We start from the raw sequence: 10,402 nt of genomic DNA, 5'->3' as shown, positions 1-10,402 counted from the left end.
TTTAAAACTTTTATCACAGTCCTCTTCATTATTCTGTGGCCTGCTCTCTCTCTCTCTCTCTCTCTCTCTCTCTCTCTCTCTCTCTCTCTCTCTCTCTCTCTCTCTCTCTCTCTCTCTCTCTCTCTCTGTAGTCATGGTAGGCGGGTTTTCCGCCAGCAGGGTTTGGTTGATTCTCTATTGATTTGTTGGAGGGGCAGAGGAGGAGGAGGAGAAAGTGAAAGGGGAGGAGTGGAGGAGAAACCCGGCCTGGTGAGGGAGAGAGAGAGGCAGAGAGAGAGAGAGAGAGAGAGAGAGAGAGAGAGAGAGAGAGAGATGTGATAGTGCGTGTTTAGGACGAGAGAGGAGAGCGCAGAGTGATCATAATCAAGGCAAAAGTCCGACCGCGGAGGGAGCGCACTTAAATCACGTGGGGGTGTGGATTTGTACGGGGAAAAAGTAAAAGTGTCGTCGGAGTGACTTGTGCTTACACTTTGTTTTCCTCCTCTCTTTGCCTTTCCAACCCCCCCTCCGCCCTGCATTCCGCGGAGCAGCTGTGTTTTAATGCCCCTGCGCACCCGAGGAGGAGAGGAAGGAGAGAAGAGTGAGGAAGAAGAGGCAGAAGAAGAAGAAGAAGAAGAAGAAGAAGCAGAAGTGAGAAGGCCTGGACACCACCCCTCCTCGCCCTTTGGAGGTCTGTCCACTCTCCCCTCCTGGCCCTGCATGGACGGGGATGGGGAGAGCCGGATGCTGTTGCCGCGGGGCTGAGCGCCTCGCCTCCCCGTCTCTGGTGCGCCGCTTCCGGCCACTGCTGCTGCTGATCATCGCTTTGTGCTGCGGTGCCCACATAGGTGAGTAACTGCACTTAAACACTGCAACGACTTGCGTGCCTCTCGCAACTAATACGTGATTTTACGCACTTTGTTATCACATTTCGCTCTCATTTCTGCACAACATCCAAAGTAACTACATTTCTTTTCAGTTGCATATGGAAGTGATCAGCCATACTCTATCAGTTATTAAACGTGGGTAATCATTGTGTAGCCAATCTTTGTGTTAAGGCCCAGTGGTGCCTGACAATAGCTCTCTCTCCAGCGGCAGTGCAGCAGTCTGAGCACGGATCGAGTTTCTCCTCCTCTCTCCTGGGCCGTCATTCTCCTGTCTGCCCCTTAATGGCTCATGGAGGAGGGGAAGAGAAAGGAAGAGAGAGTGACTACCTCTCCTCATATCCATATATTACAGACTACAGCTTTTATCAATATCAGAATCTCTCTGAGTGTAAATCTGTTCATAAAAAGTTAGGATCAGTGATTTAATGTGTTGTAAGTCTGATCTACAGTGTGTTATGTTCAGTTGCATGATGCAAAATAATACTGTGCATCTTAATTAATAGTATTGAAGTGATCTAAGTCGCACAGGGAAGAGCACTTTAAAGAGATAAGCATAAATTAATGCTTCTCTGAAAATCTAACAATATTTCTTTATATTAGTGGTTCTTCTGACAATAATTAAGGGCAGAAACTGAAACAAAATCTGGACAGAAAAGAAAACAAAGCATTAAACAAAAGAAGAGTCTGTTCACTGGAAGCCAAAGGTTAATAAGGTGTTGTTAAGAATTACTGGCCCTGAAACACAAAGTGGCTTCTGGATAGACTACTTTGCTGTGGCTGTGTAGAGGTTATGATTTACTTGATTTGGTTTGTTTTAAATTCAGTTGGTTACATTTGACACAGATGTATGTTTCATTTGGTACAAAAAGCAGGATGTCCGACTTTTTTTCAGGTCGAGTCTGTGCGTGTGGTGTGTATGTGCAGGGGGTCTGCTGTTGTGGCGGCTGTCTGTTGAGCAGTCACACCTCCAGTAATTAGTTTAACACGGCTCAGGCAGCGGGACAAAACCGCCTCTGCGCGCAGCCTGGTGAGACCCACTTCACATTAAAGATCTTGGCACCTTCTGCAACATGTGCGCCACCTGGAAAGAATGTGTATTATTTAGTCTGTTGAAGGAAACAGAATGTTTTATTTTTTATAACTTGTACATTTCAGTGTATTTCAGACAAATTTCATCGTCAGCTCCATTTGTCTGTTTAGGTGGGGAGGCAGGAATGTCTGAATTGTTCACACTCCTGAGTGTCTAGTCGAGACAGACAGAAACAGAGGGCGCTTGCTGTAGTGAGCTCCTGTAAAGCTTTGTATCTCTGTGCTTGGAGGGCTGTTTGTGTGATTTGAGCTCAGCGTGTAAGAGAGTGCACAACAGTGTGATCAATAAGCACTTCACAAGCCATTCCCTCGGTTGAGAGATGATCCCAGTAGATCCTTTTCTGATCTCCGGAGATCAGAGGCAGTTGGAGGCTGTCGGATAAGTAGACCAAGCCTGTGAGGTTCGGCTTGTGGGTCTCTTGACCTCTGTCTGATCATAGAGAAGGTGCCTCCGGAGCACCGTGCAGGAGGAGTACAGGAGGAGAGATGACTAAAGGGTGAAGAGGCTGGTCAGGGAATCAGGCTGAGAACAGAGTTTGCTGAAGGCTGAAAACTGAAAACTGAATAGTGCTGATGGAGGCAAATGATCTGAGGTGGAGAAAAAGAAAATCTTACAACAGATGGGGCTCGAGAGGAAAGAAGGGATGAGACTTACAGTATGAGATGATAAAGGAAGCTGTGGGGGTGTGAAAAAAAGAGGTTAATATTGTGGTAGGAGACGGAAGAAGTGCTTTGGGCATTGCTGACTGTTTTATTGTGTCTATATTAGATACTCACCCGAGGGGATGAAGCAAACCAGGCTCTGGATGTGTCGAATCTTTGTCTCTCATGTATTAGTCCTTCCCACGAGGAGTTTATCCTCTTCTTAATAATATTTTCAGTTCAATTCGGTATTCATCACCTCGACTCGTCTTACCACAAATTGCTTATTTATATGCATAGATTGGATTTTCTTTTCAAAGAAAGGCCGTGCATGCTTAGAGAGGGCGCTTAAGAGGACAGCTTCACAAAAGGGAGATCATGGGAAGCCTTCAAGAACAAAAAAAAATGTGTTTTAATATTGATTTGGAACATAATTAATCATCATGGGGAAATCCTCTTTTTGGATGGGAGGGAGGCAAGTGTGCAGGAGCAGCATAATGAGACCTGCTGCTTGGATCCAATGTCTTGCTCAGTGAAACTTCAGCAGATGCTTGTCATCAGAGAGGTTTTAACCTTTATATAAGCCAGTGGTTTTGAACCCAAGTCCTTCAGTTAGGGGGTCGACTCCCTCCTCGCTGCGTCACCCTGCTGGGAAATGTTGGTGAATGAGCGCTTTTGTGCGTTTTAGAGCAGCTCATGATTCTGATACCCTCCGAAAGAGAATAAACCCGCTCTGATTAGATTGGGAGCGGTATTTAGGTACTGCCTGCAGATAGGGAAAGAAGGGAGGCTGTTGGTGCGCCAGTCAAAGAGACAATGCGTCCTCAGTGCTCGGACCGTCTGTACAGTGGTGGTTGGCATGGCATGCAGCCTGTGTATGTGTGTGTGTGTGTGTGTCTGTTTGTGTGTGTGTCTGTGGGTTGGTGTCAGTATTTAACAGGCAGGAGAGAGATTCTGAAGCGTGGTGCGAGTGGGGGTCCGTACCTGCACCCTGATTTCTAAAACTAAGAGCACTACTGCCCCCAAATGGTGGCGCCCAACTCCTTCATGCCCCAAAATCAAATACATGTGCAAAGAAAAGCTGGAATGTGCTGTTTGCTTGTGTGTGTGTGTGTGTTTATGTGTTAGCAGTGTCGTATGGTTGTTAAGTGATGGTGTGACATTAAGGGAATCTCTTGATTTCAGTTAAAACCATGTACAGTCTGATTTTGCTCGGCCATTAGGAGATCATACCACCATCTGAAGATCACGGACTGTGTGCGTTGAACGGAAGCACAACCAGCATTCTTTCTAAGATAGCTATTTGTGTATGTCTGTATGTGTGTGTGTATGTGTGTGTGTATGTGTGTGTGTGTGCAGCTGCCCATACACTGCAGAGCCTCTCTCTGGCCTAATCTAATAGGAGCACGTTGTGACTGATGCATTAGGTCTGGTCTCTAATCTCTCTCTCTCGCTCTAACTCTCTCTCTCTCTCTCTGATGATCTATGATATAAAAGGCTGATTTGACCCTTGTTACATTCAGAAATGTTGCAATAGATAAAACATCAGGGACCATTTCGGACCAAGAAATTTGTTCCTGCTGGGTACAGGGACAGAATAATCAGTCTCCTGGATGCATTTCCTTACTTTAGCCTGCTCTGGTGCTTGTGGTTATAGCTGTAAACAAACATTAAAGTGACATAAAACATAACTTATTTAGTCATATTTAATAAAGGTACATTTGCAACGTGTATTTTCCGGTATGGTAGTGTGTATGTGTAAATAATACACCTTGTATTGTTTAGCTTTTTCTCTCTTTAGTACCACATGTGTTAGGGATTTGTAGTCTTTTTCTTCCCTCACTGGCTATATAAGCAGTATTATCTCACTCCTTGTGGGAAAATGGTCTTTATCTTTTCTCTCTGCCTGCTCTTTGGTTTATTACACTCCAGGTTTATTACACTCACAGAGCAGCACTGCTGATTGATTGAAACTTTCAACTAGCAGCAGGTTCCTTTTCCAGTTTTATTAGGTTTGATTGCAACAGGCCGGTATAAAATCAAAGCTTACAGTCCTTTTAGATGTCTTCCGCATGCGCATAAACTTTTTCTTTTCTAGTTTGATCCAACTGAAAGACTTGTGTTAGCTGGTTATATCACTTTGCTGACAGTATCTCTGTCTGCCTGTGTCCTCTCTAGGTCAGTGCCAGGTGGCCACCCCTCAGTGCCGTATCCAGAAGTGCACCACCGACTTCGTCTCCCTGACCTCCCACCTCACGCCGGCCGTGGATGGCTTTCACACCGAATTTTGCAAGGCTTTGCGGGCGTACTCGGCCTGCACGCAGAGGACAGCCAAGTCCTGCCGGGGGAACCTGGTCTTCCACTCTGCCGTGCTGGGCATCTCAGACCTCATGAGCCAGAGGAATTGCTCCAGGGACGGGCCCACTTCTTCCACGCACCCCGAGGTCCACCCGGAGCCTTGCAACTACCACAGTCGCACCCAGCACGCCCACACACACTCCCACGCGCACGCACACACGCACTCCCACGCTCACGGCCACAGCCACTCGCGGCCTGGGTACCTGTTCTGCGGGCTGTTCGGGGACCCCCATCTGAGGACGTTTAAGGACAGCTTCCAGACTTGTAAGGTGGAGGGGGCTTGGCCTCTCATCGATAATGACTATCTGTCGGTGCAGGTCACTAATGTTCCAGTGGTAACAGGCTCCAGTGCCACAGCAACCAATAAGGTGAGGAGAAAGCCGTTTTAAAGGGGGAGGCAGAGAGAACTTGGCTTTTTTGGGGTGTAATTTGCTGTGATTACACTTATAAGAGTTTCTTAAGTGAGAGCAGCTGGTGAAATCTACTTTATTCCTGTGTGAGTGTGTGTGTGCTTTAGAGAGAGAAACATTCTCCATAATGACCTCTAAGTTGCTTTTCTGTGCCTCAGAGTAAGAAATCTTATCACTGCGAGGCTGGAACACGTCCCTGCTCTCCCTGCTCTACTTTTTTCTCTGTTTCTTTCACTTTCTGTGTCTCTCGCTCCCTCAGACTCACAGGTGTGAGGCAAACAGCCTGATCTTGTGACTGTCTCTTGTGACTCAAGCAGTGTTGGAAACCTAACTTGGTTAATGGCTGCATATAGCCTGACCTCTAATAACATGGAATGAGATGTGTGAAAGGATCCACTGTTTACTTATGTGTGTGTTTGCAAGCATTTGTGTGTGTGTGTGTGTGTGTGTCTCATAAGTGGCACTCCTTGCACTCAGTAACCAGCTTAAAGCACTATGTGTGTTATAGGTCCTTATCCCTGTACGACAAAAAAAGAGACACATGCACAAAGACACACACACACACCACCAAATGGATGATGAACCACACAAGGTGATCTTTGTGGTGTTAAAGAAGCTATGTTGATGTTTCCCCCGATGATCAGCCCTCTCCTGCTTAGTCGATAGCTTTAATTATTAAAACACATACACACCCATGTATACACTTAGTCATGCACACGCTGGCTGATACACACACACACATTAAGCAAATAGTATGGTTGCTTCACTGTGGAGCTGAAGGTTTGACCTTGCGTCAGAGGTGGGGCAAGTTATTAGTCACGATTATTAGGGACACACACACACACACACACACACACACACTCACACACACATACACACATTAACAGCCCTCCAGGCTTAATGGCCTACCAGGCCTCATTCCTCATGGCTGTCATGTGAACAAAGCAGCCATTCACCGGAACTATGATGCTAGTGCTAACCGTAATGCTCACACCACACCCTGTATCCACCACTGCTTCCACTCACCACTGGAGCCCTGTGTGTTTTTATGTATATGTGTGTGTGTGTGTGTGTGTGCGTGTGTCAGCATGTTTGCATAGCTGTGTCAAATTACAACTTGTTAAAAAGTCATTTAGTCTTTTCTCACATGTAGTGCAATGAGAGTCAATAACCTGTGTAATGGGTGAATGTTAATATTTGTACTGGTGTGTGTGTGAGAGAGACCTTTTAGCTTATCTGTAGAGCTGCAGCCATTGATCATTTATATTATCTATTAATCTGATGATTATATTCTCAATTCATTGATTAAATGTCAGAATAGTGAAAACTGTGCACCACAATGTCCCAGAACCAGAGGTAAAAGCATCAAATTGTGAGGTTTGTCCAATTAACAGTCCAAACTCCAAAAGATATGAAATTTACAATGACACGAGAGAGAAAAACACAGCAAATTAAAAAATAAAAGGAATTTAAACAATAAATCAACTATTAAATTATTTTCTGTTGATTGACTAAACAATTAATCAACTTATCGTTTCGGCTCTAGTTATCTCCCTAATGAAAATTGTGTTTGTTCTATAACTTAAACAGACTTTAAACTACAACTTACCTGATGCTCCGTCTCTCCCCTCTATAGATCACCATTATCTTCAAGCCCTATGAGGGTTGCACAGACCAGAGGGTCTACCAGGCCGTCACAGACAACCTCCCTGCTGCCTTTGACGATGGCACTGTGAGCAGCGGAGACCCAATCCACGCTTCTGCTGGTGCGGACGGTGCAACCGGGAAGGTCCGGGCTCTGTGGATCTCTGAGCGCAGCCCGGGGCGCCATGTGGAGCTGCACGCTGGCTACATTGGCGTAACGGTGATCGTCCGCCAGCTGGGTCACTACCTGACCCTGGCGGTGCGGATCCCCGAGGAGCTGGCTCAGGCCTATGATGCCACCCAGGACCTGCAGCTCTGTCTGAACGGCTGCCCCAGCAGCGAACGCATCGACCAGGGAGGGCACCTGCCCCTGCCCCTGTCCCCACCTGCACTCGGCCTACAGCTTCAGCAGCTTCGGCGGCCCAGCTACTCCTCACAGACACAATCATCCCCCTACGGTGCCCCGCAGGTTTTCGGTGTGGAGGGGGCGAAGGAACGTTGTCGGGAGCAGCTGGAGGTGCCAGACATTTACTTCCACTCATGCGTGTTTGATCTCCTGACCACCGGGGATGCTAACTTCACAGTGGCAGCGTACAGTGCCCTGAAGGACATGGAGAGTCTTCACCCACACCAGGACAGATGGAGGATCTACCCCCGCGGCTCTGCCACCTCCACCTTACACCTTGATACTCAACATATCAAACACCTCGCTCTGCTCCTGCTGTGTGCACTGAGCGTTGGGTTCATGTAAGAGTGGATGTCTTTGTGCCTGCATGCGTGTGGGCTTGTGTATGTGTGTGCACTAGAAATAGAGTTTTGGGAGTTTTTTGCTGAGCACTGAAACTGAGCACTGGTTCCTCTCCCCTGCAGAGAGGTAACAACAGGCTGGACAGTTACTGGGAACTAGAAGTCTTTTTTTAGGAGAAGTGGCACACCTCCCAGCGGGCACAAGAGATACTGACAACACTAACAGCATCTCACTGCAAGGGTCGACCCGGCAGAATCAGCCGTCTGGGGAATAACACAGGAGATGTGATGAGGATGGGATGCCATAAATGTTCCTGTGTGGGTGAATTGAGTGTGTATCACACAATATGGATATACACTCCAGACTGTAAATAGTTTGTTTTGTCTTCAGTGCACAGTGTAATGGCGTAGGGTTTGTCTTATTGTGCCATTTGATGTGATTTTTCTTTAATACCTCAGACAGAGGATGTTTGTTTTAACAGAAGCACTTTATTTTGATTTTATTTTTGTTTTGTACAAATCCACATCAGTGTTTCTTCCTCACACAAACTGTCCTCCACCAAAATCTCCAATGGCTCACATTTTGAAGACCTTTTTAGAAGTTGGTTTTGGATCCTGTTAATGTAAAAGTCAGTAGAATACAAGGAGCTGCCATTTTTTTGTTAAAATGCATCATTCTTTCAGTAGCTGATTTGACACAGTGTCTCATTTTATGTCAGTTAATGTGAGTTGTTCTCTTTTGAATGTATTATGAATATTGTCACAGCAAATGCCATCAGTACTATTATGTTGTTGTATGAATTTGTTGTTTTTCCTCAGATTTCAAAATGTGTGTGTGTGTGTGTGTGTGTGTGTGTGTGTGTGTGTGTGTGTGTGTGTGTGTGTGTGTGTGTGAGTGCGTCATTGTTTTTTTTTAACCAGTTGGTGACAAGCTTGGATGTGTTTTTATTTCCTCTAAGAATCATGTTAGAGGCACTCCCACCTTTTTGCCAAGAGGCTGTGACCATATGGGCTCATGTTTGTTGCTCACCGTATTCTTTGTTGTGTTCATTTGAGCCAAAGACAGATTATGGAAGCCTTGTAAGAGGGGCGCAAAGGTTTTCATGTACAAAGGAAATCATAACTTATCACCAAACCAGCACCTTCCCTTTTCCTCTGTTTTTAAACTTGCTACTGTAGACTGTTTTTCTCCTACTGCCAGAATTGACAAGCTGCTCCTCACTGGGACACGTGTAAGATACTGGAGAGTAGACAAAACACTGCAAATCACTGAGAAAACTTCCCCACAGCGCCTGCTGTCATATGTGCCTCAGCAGTGCGTTGTGGGAAATGTATGCTTTTTTGATACCTGATGGAAATGTGTTAACTCTCTCGAGACTATGAGCCTTTATGACATATAACATTCTGTATAATTATGCCCCATTCGGTTGGCCATAAACTTAATCTCAGTTTTGGCATTGTGATCTCTTACATCATGTGTGAGTGTCAGTTTGGTGAAGAGTGACTGGTCAATGTTGAAATACTTAACTTATTAATGAACGTAGTGTCCTGTAGAGGAAGTTAAGCTCCATATTCTTGCTGTTGGATAATAATTTAAAAAATGTCAGATGTGATTGTACTGCCACCTAGTGGTGCTCTGTTGCTATGTCAGTGTGTTATTCAAGGCGCTTAAAAAAAACATGGAGGAAAAAAACTGTGTGCAAGTGTTTTATTTTAAAAACAATAAAGTCAAAACAAGCTTACTTCCTGTTTATTAATCATATTTTTAACAGGAATATAAAAAAGAAAAAACAACAACAAAAAATTGATGTATATTTGTAAACACCAAAAAACCTTGAGCAAAGCTATTACACTTTTTTTCCCTTTTTTCTTAAAATTCAAGAAGTTCAGAATTAAAGCTGAATAAGACTCAACACATAGATCACACACAGACATACACACACATTCATATAACAGTGTGTTCACTAACCCATCTGTCTGAGGTTAAGTTTTTTGATCAGATACCAGGTTTGGCCTCACAAACATAACCTGTTTCCAACTGCCACAGTTGGCAACACCTGGGATGTCAATGAGAAAAGGCTAAAAGAGACGCGCTAAAAGCTAAGAATGGCCTCTCCTGTGATCCTAAAAGTGGATAATTTCTCATTTAATCCATGATATTTTAATCCAAAATTTAGTGTAAAACAATTTTCATGAAGCCAACCACAAGGATGGAACATACTCATCATCTTCCCGTGTAGAAATCCTCACTGTGCAGAGTTCAGAGACGAAACAAACTCCCAACCTCTTCTTTCTGGGTTAGTTTGCTTTTGAAGGTCATGTGGAGCACCAGAAGCACTTTATTTCTAACCATCTGGAAAGTCAAACACAATGTTAAGATTTATGAAATAATAACATTCAGTTAAGTTAAATGGGATGATTTCCCACTCTGTAAGACAACAACATATACTGTAAAACGCATAACACCAAAGTCACCTGCATACATCTGCTCTATGTCTCTGTGGTTAATGTTACACTGATTGTTACACTGATGGCCCTGTAATCCAATTAAATAAAACAGACTCATTTTCTTACCACTTTATAACAGCGTAAGTGGTCATCAGAGTGTTAAAGACAATAATCTTCAAGAGAAGCAGCCTCATAGCC

The 10,402-nt window shown here is 44.7% G+C and overlaps 1 protein-coding gene across 1 annotated transcript; it reads left to right on the top strand.

The window, feature by feature from the left end:
* Positions 1–260: 260 nt before the first annotated feature.
* Positions 261–9,543, top strand: rgmb (repulsive guidance molecule BMP co-receptor b). Its single transcript, XM_044370447.1, has 3 exons — positions 261–827; positions 4,776–5,323; positions 7,002–9,543. Exons 1-3 carry the CDS (start codon positions 710–712, stop codon positions 7,758–7,760), a joined length of 1,425 nt encoding a protein of 474 aa, XP_044226382.1. The 5' UTR covers positions 261–709; the 3' UTR covers positions 7,761–9,543.
* Positions 9,544–10,402: the final 859 nt, after the last annotated feature.

Source organism: Thunnus albacares, chromosome 2, assembly GCF_914725855.1.
Source record: "Thunnus albacares chromosome 2, fThuAlb1.1, whole genome shotgun sequence".
In the NCBI taxonomy this organism is placed as follows: Eukaryota; Metazoa; Chordata; class Actinopteri; order Scombriformes; family Scombridae; genus Thunnus; species Thunnus albacares.
The sequence above is the reverse complement of the archived record's forward strand: the minus strand, read 5'-3'. Positions and strand labels throughout refer to the sequence as shown.

Bases quoted from the DNA above. Each gene is read 5' to 3' on its own strand.
- rgmb (XM_044370447.1), top strand. From the start codon at position 710: ATGGGGAGAGCCGGATGCTGTTGCCGCGGGGCTGAGCGCCTCGCCTCC. The intron at 828-4,775 runs GTGAGTAACTGC...TGTCCTCTCTAG, and splicing joins GTGCTGCGGTGCCCACATAG to GTCAGTGCCAGGTGGCCACC. The intron at 5,324-7,001 runs GTGAGGAGAAAG...TCCCCTCTATAG, and splicing joins GTGCCACAGCAACCAATAAG to ATCACCATTATCTTCAAGCC.